At 43.3% G+C, this 22,296-nt stretch overlaps 1 protein-coding gene across 1 annotated transcript in view; it reads left to right on the forward strand.

The window, feature by feature from the left end:
- Window positions 1-22,296, forward strand: part of EXT1 (exostosin glycosyltransferase 1) — a 270,254-nt gene that overhangs the window by 243,435 nt on the left and 4,523 nt on the right. The window contains exons 4-9 of the mRNA XM_027828563.3: window positions 5,469-5,588; window positions 10,229-10,361; window positions 12,271-12,389; window positions 13,353-13,448; window positions 16,614-16,703; window positions 21,409-21,569. Coding sequence (XP_027684364.1) covers window positions 5,469-5,588; window positions 10,229-10,361; window positions 12,271-12,389; window positions 13,353-13,448; window positions 16,614-16,703; window positions 21,409-21,569 — 719 coding nt within the window. The remainder of the gene's footprint in view (window positions 1-5,468; window positions 5,589-10,228; window positions 10,362-12,270; window positions 12,390-13,352; window positions 13,449-16,613; window positions 16,704-21,408; window positions 21,570-22,296) is intronic.

The raw sequence follows: 22,296 nt of genomic DNA on the forward strand, positions 1-22,296 counted from the left end.
GTTTGCAAATTGATTGCTTAATTATTTCCTCCATTATCTTTCCGGGTAAGAAGTTAAGCTGACTAGTCTGTAATTCCCCAGGTTGTCCTTATTTCCCTTTTTATAGACTGGCACTATATTTGCCCTTTTCCAGTCTTCTGGAATGTCTCCTGTCTTCCATGACTTTTCAAAGATAATTGCTAATGGCTCAGATATCTCCTCAGTCAGTTCCTTGAGTATTCTAGGACGCATTTCATCTGGCCCTGGTGATTTGAGGACATCTAACTTGTCCTAGTAATTTTTGACTTGTTCTTTCTCTATTTTAGACTCTGCTTCTACCTCATTTTCACTGGCATTCACTATGTTAGACGTCCAGTCTCCACCAGCCTTCTTGGTGAAAACCGAAACAAAGAAGTCATTAAGCACCTCTGCCATTTCCACATTCTCCGTTATTGTCTTTCCCCTCTCATTGAGTAATGGGCCTACTCTGTCCTTGGTCTTCCTCTTGCTTCTAATGTATTTGTAGAATGTTTTCTTGTTTCCTTCTATATCCCTAGCTAGTTTGATCTCATTTTGTGCCTTGGCTTTTCTAATTTTGTCCCTACATACTTGTGTTATTTGTTTATATTCATCCTTTGACCGAGTTTCCACTCTTTGTAGGACTCTTTTTTGAGTTTCATTTCATTGAGGATCTCCTGGTTAAGCCAGGGTGGCCTCTTGCCATATTTCCTATCTTTCCTATGCAGTGGGATAGTTTTGCTCTTTTGCCCTTAATAATGTCTCTTTGAAAAACTGCCAACTGTCTTCAATTGTTTTTCCCCTTAGACTTGCTTCCCATGGGATTTTACCTGCCAACTCCCTGAGTTTGCTAAAGTCTGCCTTCTTGGTATCCATTGTCTTTATTGTGCTGTTCTCCCTCCCACCATTCCTTAGAATCCTGAACTCTACCATTTCATGATCACTTTTACCCAAGTTGCCTTCCACTTTCAAATTCTCATCCAGTTCCTCCCTATTTGTCAAAATCAAATCTAGAACAGCCTCTCCCCTAGTAGCTTTCTCCACCTTCTGAAATAAAAAATTGTCTCCAATACATTCCAAGAACTTGTTGGATAGTCTGTGCCCTGTTGTGTTATTTTCCCAGCAGATGTCTGGGTAGTTGAAGTCCCCCATCCCCACCAAGTCCTGTGCTTTGGATAATTTTATTAATTGTTTAAAAAAAGACTCATCCATCTCTTCTTCCTGGCTAAGTGGCCTGTAGTAGACCCGTACCATGACATCATCCTTATTCTTACCCAGAGACTTTCAACAAGTCTGTCTCTTATTTTTATCTCAACCTCAGTCCAAGTGTGTACATTTTTAATATATAAGGCAACACCTCCTCCCTTTTTTCCCTGCCTGTCCTTCCTGAGCAAGCTGTACCCTGCTATACCAATATTCCGGACATGTGTATTATCCCACCAAGTCTCCGTGATGCCAACTGTGTCATAGTTGTGTTTATTTACTAGCATTTCGAGTTCTTCCTGCTTATTCCCCGTACTTCTCGCATTAGTATACAGACATCTAAGATACTGATTTGATTTCTCCACACACCGCCCACCCCGAGTTCTGTCTTGTCTCTCCCTTATTTCTGCTATAACAGTTGAAATATTTTCTGTGGGGCTCCGCTGCTTCCCCTCCAAGCCTGGGGCTCTGCTGCCGCCCGGCATCCCAGCCGTGGGGCTGGCAGCCTGGAGTGACCCCAAGCGCGCCGGGATGCTGGGCAGCAGCAGAGCACCGGCACAGGGCAGCAGCCGAGATGCCGGGTGCACACGGATGCCGGGATGGTGGACAGCAGCAGAGCCCCAGGTGTGGCAGCAGCAGGGACCCTGGGAGGAGTTTAACTGTTAACCACTTAAACTCTTAGGTCCCTAGATGAAATACCTTTAAAAATCTCACTCCAAAATCCCTACTTAAGAGAGAACTATTCTGATTAATTTAATTGCAAGTATAAAAATAAGATAATTTTTTGCTTCAAAGGACAACACGTTTTTGTAAGCAAAATTATTTTAAAAAAATATAATTTTCTGATCTTGTGCCTTCCTGTAACATTCTCTTCACAGCTGCTTCCTTACTGAACAGCTACGGCACCGTTATTAACAGTGTTTGTAAAGTGCTGGCACAGAGCCTGAATGTCTGCTCTGGGAAATGTTTCTGTTATGTTGCAGTTTTTCATTTCCTGTTTTAGAACAGCTCGGATGTTTTTATTTGCATATTCTTGTTACCATAGAACCAGTTTAGCTCGAGTCTTAATTTAGTCTTCCTGTATTTATTTTTGTAGGGTTATCTTTTTTGCCCTTTTATTACTGAAATGACCTTTTATTAAGACGTCATCTAGTTCTAATAATTCCAGTGTAATCCTGCCAGATTAGTATTAATATGTCATTTTCCACAGCTGACTTTCTGGAAAATAGATTAATAACTAATAGGCAAACACAGTTAAAATGGGAGCTGTGATTTTGCTTTCCAGCTGTTCTAATAGGCCAGGCACACAGGCAGGCTAAGGAATTCTCTAACCTTGGCACAATGTTTATGGGCACATACTTGAAGCAGTCTTCTGTACAACAATAACCTTTTCAACTTTCGGGGTCAGAATTGCTTCTGCATTACAAAGGAGTGAGCATGCCATAGTTGGAGACGGGTGTTAATTTCATTTTGTGTCCAGCGCAAGATCAAGCCCTGTGGAATCATGTGTGGTGCCATGAAACATTTATGTCTATTAGAAGTTATGCCCCATGGCCATACTAAAATGCAGTCACAATAATATGATTGCTGCTGATAATGGTGCTGTTAGCACGCATCACTATACTCCCATACTTACAGGAACCTAATAGAAAACAATCCACTTTATAATCCATATCAGAGGACTGAATTTTGTAGTACAGTGGTATAAACTCAAATAGTAAGATGCCTCATTTGTATACAGGCAGTCCTCCAACTTACGACACAAATGGTTCCTTACAATTGCTTCATAAGTAGCAACTTGAACCCGCAGTCTACTCCATTGCGGGACTGAGCATCGTAAATGTGAAACCTGTAGTCGTAAGTCGAGTCAGGGTGTCAATGTAGAAGCGTCGTAAGTGCCATTCGTCATAACTCAAAGTCGTAAAGTCGAGGACTGCCTGTATACATTTTAACTGCTTCCCTGTGCCCCACCCTTCCTGTGTTGCTCCTTTTACAGGAAGGATCAAGCAAAAGACTCTGATATGCCATAGGCCTCTTATCACCCTGACTACTTTGCTTCTATATGGTATCCCACTCCCGTGGTTCCTTGTCCTTTTAAGCCCCAGTTCAAGGTCTGAGGATATGTCTGTACTGCAGTGGAAGTGGGGTTGTGATTGTAGCCCATTTAGACATACCTGAGCTAGCTTTAATCTACCTAATGTGGGTACTTATGGGAGTGAAGCTGTAACAGCACAAACTTCAATGCAAACTGTACAAGCCAGCCTGAAACCCTGGGTAACTATTGGGGTGGCTTGCTTGTGCTGATGTTTGTGCTGCCAGGGCTTCACTGCTATCAGGGTGTGAGTTGCCTAGATTAAAGCTAGCATGGGTGTGTCTGCACATGCCACAATCTCACACTCTCACACACACACACACACACACACACACACACACACACACACTGATTGCAGTGTAGACAAACCCTTAAATTGTAAGAACTTTGGGGCAGAAATTGTCTCTTACCATTTGTACAGCACCTAACAATGTGGAGCCATGATCCTGTTTGGGAGTTGTGGGCACTACCTGAATGCAAACGAGACAGAATAATAACAGTATAACATCTACATAACCCTCCTGAATCTCTTTACATATCAAACCTTAAAACTTTGAATCCTGTTCTGGAGCAGGTTTCTTATGGAACAATTTCCTGCAGATGTGTATGAAACTGAGGATATGACTCAACTGCACCATAATCTTTGCCACCAAACTCTTTCAGAACATTATATGAAGAATAATTGTATTCTGATTGGGGATATTTTACGTGAGAAGTGTGTGTGTGTGTGTGTATTAGGGATGTGGGTGTTTAGGTTAATCTAATAACTAGATGGACGATGATGATAATGCCACGTATCAAAGCAAACTTTGGTGCCTGTGTAATTAGCCCTGAAAGTAAATATATGAAAGGCTTGTGAGAAATAAGAGAAGGAGAATGAGGTGGCCTGACTTGAAATAATTAGAAGTAGGTACCAAAGCAAAATAACTCCCCATTCCTACGAGAAGTGAACACACCCACACTACACTGAAGGGGACTGATTCTCATTTATACTTAGGCCGCTAGCACCACTCTGACAGTGTAAAGAGATCTTGAAGTTGGAATAAATTACAGTTACACCCACTCTGATGGCCTCTTACACGGCCAGAGAAGTGAGTATGGAGACCTTAGGGCTTGTCTACATGGAGAATTAATGGGAAAATTAGTACAAAATAGCCAGGGTGTGAATTCAAAGGGCAATAGCTGTTTCCCACCAACTCCCCACTTTTTTGCCATTTAGGTTAGTCTGCTTCCAGAGGGGACTAACCTAAACTGCACAAAGGAACTCTTAATGCAAAATAAGTGTCCACATGGGGTGCTAATGTGGAGTAATTATTCCCCTCTAGCTGTTCTGCACTAGCTAGTCCAAGCTTTTTCCCTGAGTAGACAAACTCTTAGTGTAAATGAGAATCAGGCTTTTAAGAAGCTAAATACTAGTCTGTACAGATGCTGGACTCTCTCCAAAGGTGTGGGGAATGTGGGTTCACACACACACACACCCCTCTGATCTGGTTTGCAGGAAGAGGAATGGTAGGATTTATTTGTTCATTTATAAGGAAAGTTCTACCAGAATTAAAGCTGTACAGTGTGTCCAATGAAAAATATCATTGTTTTTTCCTTGTAAATAGCAGATGTTGGAGGGACTTGTTTTCCGATTCCACCAAGGGGTGGCTTTGCTGCAGATGCTGTGATGGTTTCTTCAGGGAATTTGTGTTGCCACGTTGTAGTGACTGCAATCTCGGATCCCTTTAATATACTTTCAGAATGGAGATCATTGTCAGACTCTAAACACCCGCAGCTACTAGTATTTTAAATTAGTGGTTTGCAAAAAGCTGTGTGCGCAAGGGATTTACTGAAAAGTTCCACACAGTGACTTTCCACAGCTCCAGAAGGGGGAAAAGTAGCAATTGCCTCAATAGAAACAATTTTCTTAAGAAATGGAGAATTGCTAGTAAATCCTAAGGTTGGCCAATAGGCTCAAATACCAAAGGTCATAAAGGGTGCCGCTCATTCATTTTCCAGTCGCTGTTCTTTAGCTGTTAATTCACATATCTGTGTCGGGTGGGGGTACTGGCTGACACTGAATCTGTGTTGCTGGGTAGGAGCAGAGCTAGTTTGGGATTCTCAAGTGTGTATTAATTTGATCAGGTTACATTGTTTTCCACACCATCTGATTGTAGTGCACCTTGTCTTACAGATTCCTTCTACAATCAGGTCTATCCATCAGGATAAAATCCTAGCACTTAGACAGCAGACACAGTTCTTGTGGGAGGCTTATTTTTCTTCAGTTGAGAAGATTGTATTGACCACACTAGAGGTGAGTAACAATTCTCAGATATTAGTCAGAGCAGAGATGTTCCTTAATATGTCTGCCACACTCCGTGCTGAGCTGTTATATGTGTGACCTTGGCTTTCGTGACATGTGATTGGTCACTGGAAAAACCTTCAGCAGCTTGATAACTTTTCTCCCCTAAGGAAATATTTTCTTCATTATTTGAATCCACATAAGAAAACTGACATGGTGACAAATAGGAGCCGTCCGACACATGGAAAAGTTGTCTTGTGCCATCACAGTTTCTCAAGGCTTTATGGCTGATGAATCAGTATTCCTGTCATTCATAGTGAATGTGATCCTTTACAGGACCTTATTAGAACTCATTCTGGAAAAAATATAATTGAAAAGCCCCCTTTCTCCAATTCCCCCTTAACGTTTTGATGCCCTTTCACAGGTCTCTTGTTCTGGAAGTGGCAGCTTGTAAGTCACCTGAGACTTATCAAATGTGTGCATTTCCAAGGAGAGATAGAAGGTGACATACAGAAGAAAGTCAAAATTATGCATAGGAGTCCAGCTGTGGACAGCCAGAGCCCACTGTACTCCAGCCATTCTTCCTCCTTACACCAGCAAGAGTTGTGGAGAAGGAAGTATACACTGGTTCTTTACTCACTGTGGTCTCTCCTGCAATTGGGGTATCCCCAGCTCCCTTTGTTTCATTTACAGAATCTGTCTGCAAGGCCCTCAAGTGCAACTTTAGGGCTGAATTGAAACATCTTCAATAATGTGGCCACAGTTGTCAGTTGACTAAGGGATGGTTAGTAATAATTGTAGCTAGGATTTGGAAGATACCAGCTAAGAAGCTTGAGCAAAAAAGACTCTGAGGATAGAACAGGGCAGGAGCTGCAAGGTTTTAATTTAATGAAACCAAGTCAGGCATATCGTACCTTTTGTTTTTTGAATCCAGGATAAGCAATCTCACAGAACCACTTCTATGTAGAGAAGGCAAATTAACAATAATTCTGTTCAGTGGAAAATAACATGCATGTTCAGGTGCTCGTTCCAGAGTCCAACAATCACCAGAAAAGCCTGAATTGTTTTCTTTCCGAAAGAGAGAAAATAAAAGGTTTGTTTTTTATTTAGGTGTCGGAAGTTGGTAAGATCAAATGTGCCCTCTGCTTAAAATTTGATGCGGGGAGAGTAAATCATATAGTTGGAGAGGGAATGGATTTATTCTGGTAGTTACTTTCAGTCTCTAACTATAATGCCATAGTACTGCAATATCTTGATGATCCTACATATCATTTAGTCACCTCCTGTCTGGACTACAGCAATGCGATATATCTGGGCATGAAGCCATCAGCCCTTAGGAAATTTCAAAGGGTATAGAATGCTGCAGCATGTCTCCTCAGCAACACGGGCTACCATGAGCACATGAGACCTGTCCACTGCTCTCTATACTGGCTTCCTGTAGAATATCAACTCAAGTTCAAAGTTGTGAAGGTCTTATCTTCAGGATGTTCAATGGCCTCCACCCCGCATATCATCACCAAAAGCTCCAGGATGAAACCCTTGGTGAATAACTGCATGGCTCTTGAGTGCCATGGACCTTTGTGCCTTGAGGGCAAAGCTTGGCTGTGCAGGTGACAGCTTTCTCTGGGGGCTGGGCTGACACCATGGGGGGATGGGAGGAAGGACTATTGCAAAATTCCTCATCCTCTGCTCCAAGTGCAAGGTGCACTTCTTCAACCTCCCTTCTCCAATTGCAACACAGAGCCGCGTAGAAATTTAAGAAACAGAAACCAGCCCTACACAGCTTACACAGTTCTCCCCTGGGAATAGGAGAAGTGAGAGAGAATAACCACATTGACAGACATTTAGTGCACTACTGGAAGGCACTCAGACGCTACAGCGATGAACTTGTATAATACAGAATAATTTGGGGAGGTGGGGGCCAAAATATTGGTGCCAGCAACATATTCCATGTAGACATGACAGGTAGGGATAGGATACAGAGGGACCTAGACAAATTGGAGGATTGGGCCAAAAGAAATCTGATGAGGTTCAACAAGGACAAGTGCAGAGTCCTGCACTTAGGACGGAAGAACCCCATGCACCGCTACAGACTAGGGACCGAATGGCTCGGCAGCAGTTCTGCAGAAAAGGACCTAGGGGTTACAGTGGACGAGAAGTTGGATATGAGTCAACAGTGTGCCCTTGTTGCCAAGAAGGCCAATGGCATTTTGGGATGTATAAGTAGGGGCATTGCCAGCAGATCGAGGGATGTGATCGTTCCCCTCTATTCGACATTGGTGAGGCCTCATCTGGAGTACTGTGTCCAGTTTTGGGCCCCACACTACAAGAAGGTTGTGGAAAAATTGGAAAGAGTCCAGCGGAGGGCAACAAAAATGATTAGGGGACTGGAACACATGAGTTATGAGGAGAGGCTGAGGGAACTGGGGATGTTTAGTCTATGGAAGAGAAGAATGAGGGGGGATTTGATAGCTACTTTCAACTACCTGAAAGGGGGTTCCAAAGAGTATGGCTCTAGACTGTTCTCAGTGGTAGCAGATGACAGAACAAGGAGTAATGGTCTCAAGTTGCAGTGAGGGAGATTTAGGTTGGATATTAGGAAAAACTTTTTCACTAGGAGGGTGGTGAAACAGTGGAATGCGTTACCTAGGGAGGTGGTGGAATCTCCTTCCCTAGAAGTTTTTAAGGTCAGGCTTGACAAAGCCCTGGCTGGGATGGTTTAGTCGGGGATCAGTCCTGCTTTGAGCAGGGGGTTGGACTAGATGACCTCCTGAGGTCCCTTCCAACCCTGATATTCTATGATGCTATGATTCTATCCAGCCGGAGTGCCTAACCTCCTCATTATAAAACTGCCTGTGTTCCACAATCACCAGAGAGCCTCAAAAGCTGGTGCCGGTATTTAGAAATCTCTGCAAGACATTTAGCAAATTACCATATGCTTTTTGTATTTGAATTGATTTAGCTCTTCATGGATTCCTTTCCTCCTTTTCTATTTCCTTTTCTTCGAGTTTTCTTTTCTCCACACCATTTTTATAGGCTGCAAGGATTCTTGTATTTGCCAGAAGTGCCATACATTAATCTGCCATCCGTTAAATGTGAGTTATTCCACAGGTTGGCTTCCTAGCCTACGGAGTAACAGTATCAGTGAGATTTGTATGCCTCACATGCAATAAAGGTTGCATATGTTGCATGACATCAGAAGTTTGTTTCAAGATTAAACTATTTTTTGCTTTGTGTACATGGAAAGATCATCAAATGTGAGCCGTGTGTTTCCCCTGAGGCATTGTCGGCTATCAGAGCAGTGGAAAATTGTACAGTCTATGAATACCTACTCATCATATAAACCTGCAGACTACTACTTATCTATTTATGTATCAGTTCTGAGAAAACGGGATGGGGGAGGGCCAGAGGAGCTAGTTCATCTAGTTCTTCATCAGATGGTAGAAGATGTGCATTTTCTCGTTTCTCTCTGCATTGTCTAGTTTCTTTGCTATGTTCAGTGGCATAAATTAAAGGAGGGGAGAAGGCAGTCACTGCCTTTCCCCCACCTTCCCACACAAAACACCCATGGCTGTAGCATGTAACTTTATATCTATTAACAGAAATAGGTAGAGATGCACTTGAGAGTATAACATCACAGCCTTGAGTCCTCTGTTCTTACGTGAAAAGTGCTGCTGGTTTGATGTTAAGATTGTCCCTGTGAATTTCCCATGTAATCACAAATTTTAGGAAATGACCATTTGGGACAGCCTTCATTCACATGCTGTAGCACCCTAATGTCACATTACCCTCATGCCCTTGGAGGCTCCTTACCTCTACAGCTAACTCAATCAATAGCTCTTCCTACACATGTGGACTTTGCTTTCAAATTTTGTGTGTCTACACCTTGAGTATATAGGATTAGTTTTATCATCGCAAACATATCGCACTGTTAATGTTATTCTATAGACTGTGTTACACAGGAAGTGAGACTAGATCGTCTAATGGCCCTTTCAAAGACACACATCTTTTCCCTGCTCCAAAAAGCTTGCACTAGTAGTTGTCCAAATTTCTTTCCATGCTGGATGAAATCGGAACTTTTGGAACCACACCGTGGCGGACAGTTATCTGTAACGTGTATGGGATCTGATGTAATTGGTCACTTTGTCACCTAATAACTTTATTATAAAGTAAAGGGAAAAATATCAGCCCAGCCTGTTTGGCTTGGAAGTCTGTCTTTGTGTATTTAAAAGTTTTCATTATCTCAAAATAACATCCATCTTTTGTAATTCCATTCTTGACTAATTATTTTATGCAAGTCATGGATGGTAAACTCTAGAATGAACTAATCAGGCTTGCAACTGACAAGTGATTTTAGATGGAAAAATATTTCACTTTAAATGCAGAATCTAATGAATTGCGAGATCCCTATGTCCGCAGAGACTAATGAGATAGTTTGAATACTGTTATCCAAGGCCTCAAACTGCCGAGAATGTGCACAAGTGTATAGGTTCAGTGTCGTTTTTAAAAGAGATTAAACAGGAATGCCAAGTAATTTGTGTCTTGCTGCTTTCTACAAAATGTGTAGCGATTGCAGTCTGTCAGAGTTGCTGAAGACTCTACCAGTGGCCATTACAACCTATTTACAAATCACTACCTTTCTTATTTTCCAGATTATTCAGGACAGAATATTTAAGCACATATCACGTAACAGTTTAATATGGAACAAACATCCTGGAGGGTTATTCGTATTGCCACAGTATTCCTCGTATCTGGGAGATTTTCCTTACTACTATGCTAATCTAGGTGAGTGAATCCTTGCTTCTGGACCTCACACATATTGGGGTATTGTTGATTTCTGGATGGTGTGTTGTAAATGGCTCACCAGAAATATCTAGTTAATGGTATTCTTGTTTATCCTGTCCTCCAAAACAGTGGCTTTCAACCTTTCCAGACTACTGTATCCTTTTCGGGAGTCTAATTTGTCTTGCGTACCCCAAGTTTCACCTCATTTAAAAATTACTTGCTTAAAAATCAGACATAAAAATACAGAAGTGTCACAGCTCCCATTACTGAAAAATTGTTTACATTCTCATTTTACCATATACTTATAAAATAAATCAATTGGAATATAAATATTGTACTTACCTTTCATTGTATAGTATATACAGCAGAATAAACAAGTCATTGTCTATGAAATTTTAGTTTGTACTGACTTCACTAGTGCTTTTTACATGGCCTGTTGTAAAACTAGTTACCCCCGGAAGACCTCTGTGTACCCCCAGGGATATACCTACCCCTGCTTGAGAACCACTGCCCCAAAACACTGCCCCCTGCTGGATGGAATGTCATTGACTGACCTGCATAAATACAGGATATCATGTCACCCCTCTAATAGCTGCCACTTACAAAGAATATTGTAACAAATCCATGTCCTCCCTGCACTTTCTGGTTATCATTATGTTGCAGATCAGTAGCTGGCAACTTCATGGCAACACTGGTTTGCATTCGTTGCTTAGCTCAGCTTGACAATACTCGGAGACAACAGAAGTTATTCACAAAGAATGGTGGTTCTCTGAGTTGCTTGTCAATATAGATCCAGCCTCACTTCTTTAGAGTCTCTGTATGGATTCTGATTGAGTGGGAGGAACTGAGAAAGTTTGATCACTGGCTCCTTTATGCAAAGACTGAATGCTGAATTCTGCAAGGGAACATGCCTGCAGCCTCAACAGTCACTGCTTACCAGGGTTCCAATTCCGGTGCCAGCAGCAAAGGTGTGACAGGCTGCTCAAAGAACCACTGTTACAGTGTAAAAGGAAAAGTTGGACGTTGAGTTGTTGTGGAAGAAGAACTAAGAGGATTCAACAACATTTCCAATTAGGGAGGAGAAAGATGACTGTGCCACCAAGGTTGTGGGCCTGGGAGAGGTGGAAGGAGAATGGTATTTGCAGCAGTAGTGAAGGGAGGAAGTATATGAGCTGGTGGAAGGATGACTGGAATCATATATCACAGAGACTCGCAGGCTCACAAGTATGGATGGAGGGGGGATTGTTCTTCAATGGGCAGGCAGAATAGTTAGTCATCAACTCTGAGATGATAGTTGAAGCTTTGTGTGTGGATGAAGTCGCCCTTGGGAAGGATGTAGAGGAAAAAGGAGAGGACAAAGGGCGTGACTTTGAGGGATGCTGAAACAGAGGGGAGAAAGAAGCACCACTGGCGATGTTGATGGAGCTATTGGAGAGGAAGGAAGAGAGCACCAAGAAGCCAGCGTCTGTCAGGAAGTCGAAGGGGGAGGGGATGATGAGTCGTATCAGTGTCAACAGAGAAATCAGGAAGCATGAAGATGAGGGAAGAAGCCCTTAGACTTGGCCAGGAGAACTTAACTGATGAACTTGGCAAGGGTAATTTCTGTGGAGCAAAAGGGGAGAAACCCAGATTGCAGGACATCCAGGAGGGAATCAGAGGAAAAGATATCAAAGCAGTGGTTGTAATATAGACAGTGCTTTCAGAGAGCTAGGAAGTTTTATTCAAAGGAGTGCACCCTCTTCTGGAGCATCTGGTACTGTAGCAACAGGATACTGGATGAGATAGATGGTCTGATCCAACGTGGTATTTCCTTTGTTCTTAAATGGTCTTTTTCCATCTCTGATTCTTTGATTTATACTACACAAGGCAACTTGGTCTATATTCAACTTGCATCCATTTTTCATTTCAGGTCTCAAGCCCCCCTCCAAGTTCACTGCCGTTATCCATGCAGTAACTCCCTTGGTTTCCCAGTCTCAGCCTGTGCTGAAACTCCTGGTTGCTGTAGCCAAGTCCCAGTACTGTGCACAGGTGAGCCCTGCTGTTTGACTGTCAATCACTTTTGAGCCAAACCATCACACAAACAAAAACCCCACTGACTTCAGGTCTTGTCACTCCGCCTTCTTGTTTCAAATTCGCTGTTTTAAACTTTGATCCTCATTGTCTCTGAGATCGCAGAGACCTTAACCAGCATGTGTGGGGAATAAAAGCTCTGAACTTTAATAAAAGTGGAAAACAGATGATCACAACTCTGATTTATTTTGGGAAGAAAGGTAAAATAACAGCTTTGCTTTAAGACTAGGGTATATATGATGTAAATAACAAAAAAAGTCAATAGGCCTAAAGGCTTATTGTCTGCCTTACTTCCCTTTATCTCAGCAGCATTTGGACTTCTCACTGCCTGGTGATGCTATCTCAAGAAGGCAGTAGGACTGCCCTCTACTTCGAAGAGTCCATGAGTGTTTTAGCCTTTAACAAGTGCCCAAGTAAACCAGTGACACCCTTCTGAGTGAGGCTAGAGACTCTCTGGTTTCCTGTTCAGATGGTGTTTTTGATTGAGGGGATGTAGAATTTATTGTCAGGGTGGGTGAGTAGCTGGGGGATGTTATTTTTATACCAACTTGATATTAATTTGATCATGTTGCCTTTTTTGAAACTCCTAAACCAGGGGTTCTCAAACTGGGGGTCGGGACCCCTCAGGGGGTCATGAGGTTATTACATGGGGGGAGGGGCACGAGCTGTCAGCCTCCACCCTAAACCCCGCTTTACCTCCAGCATTTATAATGGTGTTAAACATATTAAAAAGTGTTTTTAATTTATAAGGGGGGGGTCACACTCAGAGGCTTTCTATGTGAAAGGGGTCATCAGTTCAAAAGTTTGAGAACCACTGTCCTAAATTGAATCCATTTGGTGCTCAGGGTCCTCCAGGCTTGAATGCCACAGGCATAAGTATACCCATGTGTGTCTAACACCATAGGTCAATCTTCCTTTCAGATCATTGTTTTATGGAATTGTGATAAACCCCTCCCAGCCAAACACCGCTGGCCTGCCACTCCTGTGCCTGTCATAGTCATCGAAGGGGAGAGCAAGGTAGGTGGAGAGAATAACGGTCAAAGATTGCAAGCATAGTGCAATGGGACTGGGTACTTACTTCTCCAGCTGGCGAATGTTTAGTGGTGAGCAGGTGGGTGATGCCCCTTCCTTTACCACTGCCTTTTGTACCAATCTGATTGCAGACTCATCATTCTAATGAAAGTTCAGTGCGTGAAATTTTGTCCTTTCATCACATGTCAGCTGTTGATCAAGGTGGCAATCAATACTACTAGTCTGAGAATGGCATAAGGGACTGAATTTTCAAAAGTGGCCACCTAGAGAGGAGGTGCTAATCTTGCATGCCTGTCAGCAGGCAGGAGCATTAAATTAATAATGCTCCCAAATGCTAGTCTGAGCGTTCTGACGCAGGATTTGAGGACCCTTCATCTGTGTTCAGATTTGGAAATTAGGCTCCCAGAGAAATTGGCAAGTGTGTTCTCCAGCAGCTTGTGAGAAATAGCTGCTTTTATGGCTTGTATGGCTGTCAACAAGGACATTAGGGTGCTCACAAGGAGAGGGTGGGGAGATATGCACAGCCTGGGAACCCAGTGGGATCCAAGCACAGTTGACTGGTCAAGAGAAGACAGCAAAGGGGGAGAGAAAAAAAATTCTGCCATTGGGCCAGGTACTCTGTTGCCCTCCCCTGTGCGTAGTCACTGGCGCAAGTGCAAAGTGGGGGTAAAATGTTACCAAGTGAGAATAGTGGCATTTTGTGCCTGCTTTGCACTCATGCCAATGATATACCCAGAGCATTGGCATGGAGTAGAGAATCAGGCCCATTCTTCATCATCTCTCTGTAATGCCAATGCTGGAAGTCAGAGCCGAGGCATCCGAGTTGGGCCAGTCTGTGATTTTTATCATCTTTCTCTTCCCCTGAATTCACAGTGGGACGTTTTAGCTGCTTTGGGTGTAAAATCCTATTGTGACTTTTTACACCTTGTCTTCGCTCTTTTCCCCAGTAGGCTTAACAAGGGGAAAGTCAGGGCACTGCTAAGCTGACAGCTAATAGTTCTGCCTTAGTCACTGGACATGTAAACAGGGTCAAGAGAATTGCTGCATGGCTAAGAGAGGCTGCTGCTGCTACTGCTTGGGGATTTCTGAGCATTGCAAACATTATGGACTTTTCCCCTCTATATTTTCATACTTTGTGAATTGCCTGGGGCTGGGGGGTGGGGTTTGGAGAGACCACCCAGGCCAGTTCTAAGCATATGAAGAAACTGTCCTGGGAGCTGTTTAATTTACAAACCTATCTCCTAAGTTCCCCAAAATGTGTTTATGGTGGACAGTCTCTCCTTTCTAATATCACATCACGTACCAAATGGCTTCTGAAACAGAAAAGGTGTTTGTTTTCACAAGTCTTGCTGAGCTGCTCCGTGCACTCCAAAGGTCTAACAAAGGACTTAATTTTCATAGTTGGCATTTCTCTAGGGCCTTCCATCCAAGGATCCCAAAGCACTTTAAGCCTCATAACACTACTGTGAAACAGAGAAGCATTATTGCACCCATTTTACAGCTGGCTCAACTTGGATATAGATAAAAATTAGTGGCTAGTCCAAGCTCACATAGTAAGTGTGTAAAAGAGTCAGAAAAAGAACTCTGATTTCCTGACTTCTTCTTCTGTTCTTTGACTATACGAACAGTGTAAATATTTAATTGCATGGGATTGTCGTTCCCCTCTTCCCCCTGATTGAATTATTTTTCTTCATATATTAGTGCCAATTAGAAATCCTCTATGGAAACCAATCTTCTCTCTTTTACTTTCTGTACTGGTTTCCCACTGAACACAGAGCCAAATTTGAACTCCGTTCTGTTATTGATAGCCCTCCACAGGAATAACTATAGCTACCTATCAGACTGTCCTTTCCTCCACAATCATGACCTCACATGACAGCTAAGTTCCACCCAAACAGTGACAGTTGTGTAGAAGACAGAGCTTTCACAGGAACTAGCCCAGGACTGTGGAACTCACTTCCACATGAGCTCACTATCAGCTTTCACAGCTAAGTGCAAAACTCATTTCTTCATCTTAGTTTTTACTCAATGATTTCTTCACACACAATGCAGCTCAATAATGCTTTATTGGCATGACAAGCTGTACAAGTGTTGCCAAAGTATAATAAAGAGACAGGCCCCGCGGGTATTTGTTAGAGTTAGGCACATACAATATACGCTCTCTCTCTCTCTCTCTCTCTCACACACACACACACACATACACACACAGTCTATAAACTAATCAAGCAATTTTTCCTACGGGCTAGAAAAGGAGCGGGGGAGAGAGAATGCGTGTGTAGTGTTCTTATATCCATTTTTCAGTACTCAAAAGAAGCTTAGATCTCATTGGTAATGCAGACCAAAAATTACCTAAATAGATTCCCCTTTTTTGTTGTCATCTTCTTTTTTCCCCCTCTCGCATCTAGTTCCCATTACACTGAGACATATCCCAAGTTAGCATAAAAACGTGATCTACACACCAATTTTATACCAGTATAATGCCTACTGTGGATGCAGTTATACCTGTATAAAAATGCCTTATTACCTCTATAGCTTATTCTCCTTCCCATACAGAAATAGCTATACCTGTATAAACACTTTTATACCAGTATAATTGCATCCACACATGGAGGGTCATACCGCTTCAACTATACCGTTACAGTTAAATCAGTACAACCTTTGTGTGTAGACAAGGCCTGGGATGCAAGGTGGGGTCATTAGCTTGCGAACAAAATGGCTCTATCAAAGGTGCAAGGTCTCTCTGAGCACTTCATTTTAGAGTGGAGTGGAGTGGGAGAGAGGGGGAGGTGAGGGACAACTCTAGCTGCCAGACAGGTGTCAGCTATGAAGAACCCTACATCTGTCTAATTCTCAGCAGATGCAGTTACAGTCTGGGTTTTGGAGGAAGGCAGCCTGCTCAAGAGAGACAGATCTGCTCAGAAATTAATTCCTCAGGTACAAGGTATAAGCTGACTGCTGGGCTGATGGAAAATGACAGCCTTTCACCCTTGAGCTGAGAAATCCTTCCTATCAGATAAAGATGTACGATGTGCCACAGACGAAATAAGAATGAAGAGTAAAATAGAATATGCAGAAGGGTTATTTTCCCCTTCCCTTGGAAATGAGTGTCTCAAGTGATTTCCCTCTCCCCTCTCTCTTTGAAACCCACAGGTTATGAGCAGTCGCTTCCTACCTTATGACAACATAGTCACAGATGCTGTGCTAAGCCTTGACGAGGACACCGTGCTTTCAACCACCGAGGTAAGACCCATCCTCTTGAAATCTCTCTGGCTTTTCCAGCCTGATGCCCACCCTTGTTCTTTGGACCTGTTTGCCAGAGTGCGTGTGTCTTATAATATTTCCCGCTCACACCCCAGGCTTAATGTATTGCATTTGTCTCAAAAATCTTGCCGCCACCTGCCAGCAGGAGAGGATTTTTTCATGGTTAATTGGCATCGTTAGCATGTGGTTCTTCCCTTCTTCATCATTCTAGTAACATAGGCAGGTGTGGACAGCTAACAGCAGTCTGTTTTAGCATTACCTTTCCACTGTGCTGATCGTGGTTCCTCCCTTTCCCACACATTAGCTTCAACGATGGGACATTATTTCTGCTTCAAAGGCAGTATTTCTGCCTGGGTACAAGTGTTTTGATTTTCTCCTACACACACACAATGCGCTAACAGTATCACTGTACCGTAGAGCTAGAGATACATGATGGTTGAGACATTCCGGCATTTGTGCCCAAAGCAAGATTGCACTAAAAAAAAAAAAAAGGAGAGAAAGGAAAGATTCTGTAGAAAACCAATTTTTACAACTGGGATGAGTATTGATTTCTGGAACCTTGTCCTGAAAACCACAGAGGAGACTAATGACTGTTTATATAGAAGCACAATACATAGGAAATACATTATTAATGGTGGCTATTGAAAAGCTCAGAGACTTGATTTTCTTTTCAGTCTTCTATTCCTTTCCCCCTCCTTCATCATATCCAGAACCATTTCTTTCTCCCCACTTCGCCCCCCAATGCTGCTCTTACTATTGTCAATAGTTGTAGCCCTTTAAATGATCCCATTACAGCTTACGTTAGGGCAGGTATGCCCAAGTTTTGCCAGACTGAGTATTGCATTGGCAGCTTGCTATAAGCCCTAAGACCACACATAATTTACCTCAGAGACTCTCCTTGCCAGTATGGAACTACTAGTCCCAGCATTCAGCCCTTCAGCTGATCCACGGTAGTCCCCATGTGCTGCACTCTGTATTGTAGAAGAGGGCAGCACTGGCCCTCAGGCCACACCTGGGCCATTCCTGCCAGATTGGGAAGAACGCAGCCTCTGTGAGATAACATGGGCAAAGTCCAGAGTTCTCCAAGGAAGACTCCTTGCACTGGCCCGCGGCTCAAGATTCTTGCTGAAGACAAGGTGAAATCCCAGCCCTGTTGAAGTCAATGGCAAAACTCTGATTTTGTTTGGGGCCAGGATTTTACCCAGGGATTTTACCTGCAAGGTACTACAGGAGCCCACTTTGTTATTCCCATCATTTCCCCCCACCACACACACCCATTCTGGTGGTTGTAATCCTAGTCATTGCACCCTTTTTTTGGTTACACAAAGCAAATAATGGGCAACTTTTTTTTCACTGAATTTGGCCCCTTTTTATGTTAAAGAGGTGGCAGAATTTTAATGTTTGTTTGTTTTGTGAAACGAATTGTGAATTTCTTCGTAGCATTTTCACTGCTCTGAGTAATTTGCTGTAAATATTCAAAATAGTGTGTGTGTCTGTGTGTGTTAGTGCCGTACATCAGTTGGGCCCTCGTCCTGCAATGGGAAATATGTGGGCAGGCCTCTGAGCCTAGGTAGAGCCCCATCCACTTCAGTGGGACTGCACGTGGGGGCAGGGATTTACTACATAGTTTTCTTTTTAGGACCGGGGTCTTGATATTGCTTCTGTTCCCTGACTGGATGGCTGATGTAAATAACCTTAAACTGCATTTCAAACGTAGTTGAACTGTTGAGTTCAGAATTCCCTTTCAGCTAACATTTGCACTTAAAATCCACTTTTCACAAGTGTTCATCCTAGGGAAAGCAAACAAAAAAATTCACAAGCACGGTCAAGCTGACATTTCAAGTGTGAATGAATATTCACCAGACATGTTCTCCACTCTTTGTTCAGCTCTAGTGTTAATAAAGGTTTTTCGTTCATAATGAAATGAAGCGTAACGTCTATTGTTTTCATTTCCAAGGGTAGCAGCCCAAAAGTGCTGCTTGGAGGGATATTTATATGGGAAGCAATTAGAAATCAGTGTGGGTTGGGAATGATACGGGGATTGAAGTGACTCGTTGCTTTTCCCGCTGATCAGCTGAGTGGTAATGCTGCTTAAAATTATCTAGGACAAGGAGTGTTTTAAGGGGATAAACTGTGGCTCATCTTCTCCTAGGGAGCTCAGCTTGTTTTAATGCTTCTGTCTATTACAAGGACAGATATTAAAACAATACATGAGTGAGGACATGAGCTGGGTTAGTAGTAGTAGTCGGTACTTGTAGATTTAGATGGTTTATTCTTGTTTTTCTTAACCTGAGATTCTCAAACTCATCTAAAGAAAACAGATGTCAGGTTTTACAGGAAAGGGCCTTAAGATCAACGTTAGTACTTTGATGTGTTAGTTCAGATCTCATCCAAATCATTATCACAAGAATTAACTACTTCAGCTGCATTGGCTTTCCATTTGATTCAAGTTCCTGCAAACAACATGAAAGAATAGATTATGCCTCTAACTGCATGTTCCAATACGTTTGTGTCTCTTCTCTTTCACACAATAATTTGTAAATGAAAAAGCTCTGCAATAATTACAAGGAAATGTAACTGTTCTAACAGAAGTGTTACTGTGTTAAAGATGAAATATCTGTGACTCCTTAACACCACAAACGTGAAACTCTGGTCATGTTTGCTGAAAGGTTCATTGAGAGGATTTTTGAGCAAAGTTTTGTCTGAGTCTTGGTCGGGGTGGGCAAACTGGCCTCTCAGGGCTTTGGATCCGGCCCGCGGGATTGCCACCCCCATGGCGCCGTGGGGCTAAAGCAGGCTCCCTGCCTGCCCTGGCTCTGCGCCGCTCCCGGAAGCGGCCGAAACCACGTCCCTGCGGCCCCGGGGGGGGATGTTGGGGGGCAGAGAGCTCTGCGTGCCACCCTCGCCTGCAGGCACTACCCCCCCGTAGCTCCCAGTGGCCAGGAACGGGGAACCACGGCCAATGGGAGCTTCGGGGGAGGTATCCGCAGGCAAGGGGCAGCAGGGTCGTGCTCTGTGCTGCTGCCACCCAGGAGCCACTCAAGGTAAGTGGTGCCAGGTCAGGGCCCGCACCCTGAACCCTACCTGCACCCTGAACCCCCTGCCGCACCCCTCCTGCACCCAACCCCCTGCCCTGAGTCCCTTCCTCTGCACCCCAACCCCCTACCCCAGCCCTACATTCATGGGCCCTGCATGCAATTTCCCCACCCAGATGTGACCCTCCGGCCAAAAAGTTTGCCCACCCTTGGTCTAGATTGAACTTCAGGTATCAGTGTGGAACTGAGGTGTAGCTCTCAGTAGCTTTGCATGGTTTTGGCCTCGGTATTTATAGTTGGTTTTTGCTCCCCTTCTTCTTCTTGATGGGCTTCCCGACCTCCTGCAACCCTTTTTTTGTACTCAGAGGTTGGGATTTTAAAGAGAAATTAGCAATGTTGCCAGCTCTCACAATTTTATCATGAAGCTGCTGATAAAGTATGTTTCATAAAGCCCCAGTTTCTGGAGTCATGTTAACTACATGAGAATCTCATCCATTGTTAGTAAGTTTCTGCCCCCATGGCTGCAAAGAAAAACTTAAAAACATGACGCAAGTATATCGTAAAAGCTGAAAAGCCAGAAGGAAAATAGATAGAACCCCACATTTATTATTTCAAATAAAAACCACCATGATTTTTGAGCGAATCTCATTATGTTTGGAGGACCTGATGTATGATTTTAAAATACTTCGGGTTGATAACATTGAATTCATGCGCAGAGTATAGATGAGTTGCTTAAAGGTGCAGGATGAGGGGATATGCTATGGAATAGAACAGGGGTGGCCAAGCTGTGGCTCGTGAGCTGCATGCGGCTCTTTTACAGTTAAAGTGGTCTCTTGACGCCCTCCATGCTCTCCCCATTCTCAGCCTACCAGACTGTTTGCGGGAGCTCGGGGCTTCTGCCCTGCAGCGGGGTGGAGGGGATAGGAGCCTTCTGCCCAGCAGAATTTTTATAATTTTTATAGTGAGGCTGCTGAGAGTCATTAAACCAAACTATAAACCCTGTATATAATTGAAACCACTTCAAGCAGGAGGTGTGGTAGCACCCCCCAAACTCCTAGTTCCAGCACTTATGCCAGCAGGGAGGGAGGTCTTGGGACTTCAGCGCCACAGAAGGTGCCTGCCAGGGGTCTTGGGGCTTCAGCAGGAGTGGGGCTGAAGCCCAGAGCCCCGGCAGGTGTGCCCCACAGGTCTGAAGCCCTGAGACGCCCTGACTCTGCAGGGCAAAAGCCCTCAGCCCCACCACCTTGCTGCAGGGCTGAAGCCCCGAGCCCTGGCAGTGGCACCCCGGCTCTCGAACTTCTGAAGATTGTTGTATGCAGTAAGTTTGGCCATCCCTGGCATAGAAGTATAAATTCACACACATATACAATTCCATTTGGAAAGGCTTGAATTGTAAAGGGCATGCCTGCAAAATGTTAATGTAATGCTGCAATGCTCTAGACTTTCTTTAACAGAAAAAATTAAAATGTGCATAATTATAGGGCAAAATGTCAAGCAGTCACTTTAATTTACTGATGAATACACCGAATTAATGTTTTGCAACAGTTCGAAGATTTTGAATTATGAATTAGCGGCAAGATAATATTTTGTTTTGTTGATAATTACTGAAACAGTTTGATTATTCATTTGGCATGTGTCTTTGCCTGCAGGTGGATTTTGCCTTTACAGTATGGCAGAGTTTTCCGGAGAGGATTGTAGGGTACCCCGCTCGCAGTCACTTTTGGGATAATACTAAGGAGAGATGGGGCTATACATCCAAATGGACTAATGACTATTCCATGGTATTGACAGGAGCTGCTATTTACCACAAGTAAGAAACCAAAGCATCTTTGTCTTTATTATTATTTTATTTTTATTTATTTATTTGATTAAAGGTGGTGAATAAATTTGTTCCTGACCGAAAGACGGAATGAAAATCTTATCATTCCCGCCCCCCCAAAAAGGAACTCTTGTCTCCCCTCCAAAAAAAAAAGGAGGGTGGGGGTCCTATTGGAAACATAGGTAGAGAACAGATGGAGCTCTCCTCTGTTTATAGGGTAATGATTTAAATTCCCAGTTTGGCTCTGGGGATCTGGTAATCATAACTGTGTTCCCTGGATCTCTTTTGAAGTCACTTGTATTTCGAGGAAGTCTAACTGCTCTTTTTAACATCAGGAATTATGCCCTTCAAAGAAGCCCCAAATTTATTAAACTCCTGGGCCAAATGGCTTGTAGTGCAGAGGAGTGAAGGTTGCTGCCCGACTGACTGTGGGTTTGTGGTAGCTGACTGTCATGGCCGGTAGACCTGCTAACTCTTCCAGCCACACTTGAATCTTTAGTGTCGTACACCTTGCAGTTCAGGCACAGTATATTGGAGAGAATTCACATCACTGACACTTCAGTAGAGCAGGGTAGATAGGAGGCCTCTCTTAACCTTTAATAAAGTCAAATTATGCTGCTGTATCTGATCCACTCCCCACAAAGGAGGAAGTAGGCACCGGTTAAAGAGGGATCTAGATTTATTTAGGTCCTCAACAAAATCATCTGAACTGGGTTGT

Source organism: Chelonia mydas, chromosome 2 (assembly GCF_015237465.2).
Source record: "Chelonia mydas isolate rCheMyd1 chromosome 2, rCheMyd1.pri.v2, whole genome shotgun sequence".
Classification (NCBI taxonomy): domain Eukaryota; kingdom Metazoa; phylum Chordata; order Testudines; family Cheloniidae; genus Chelonia; species Chelonia mydas.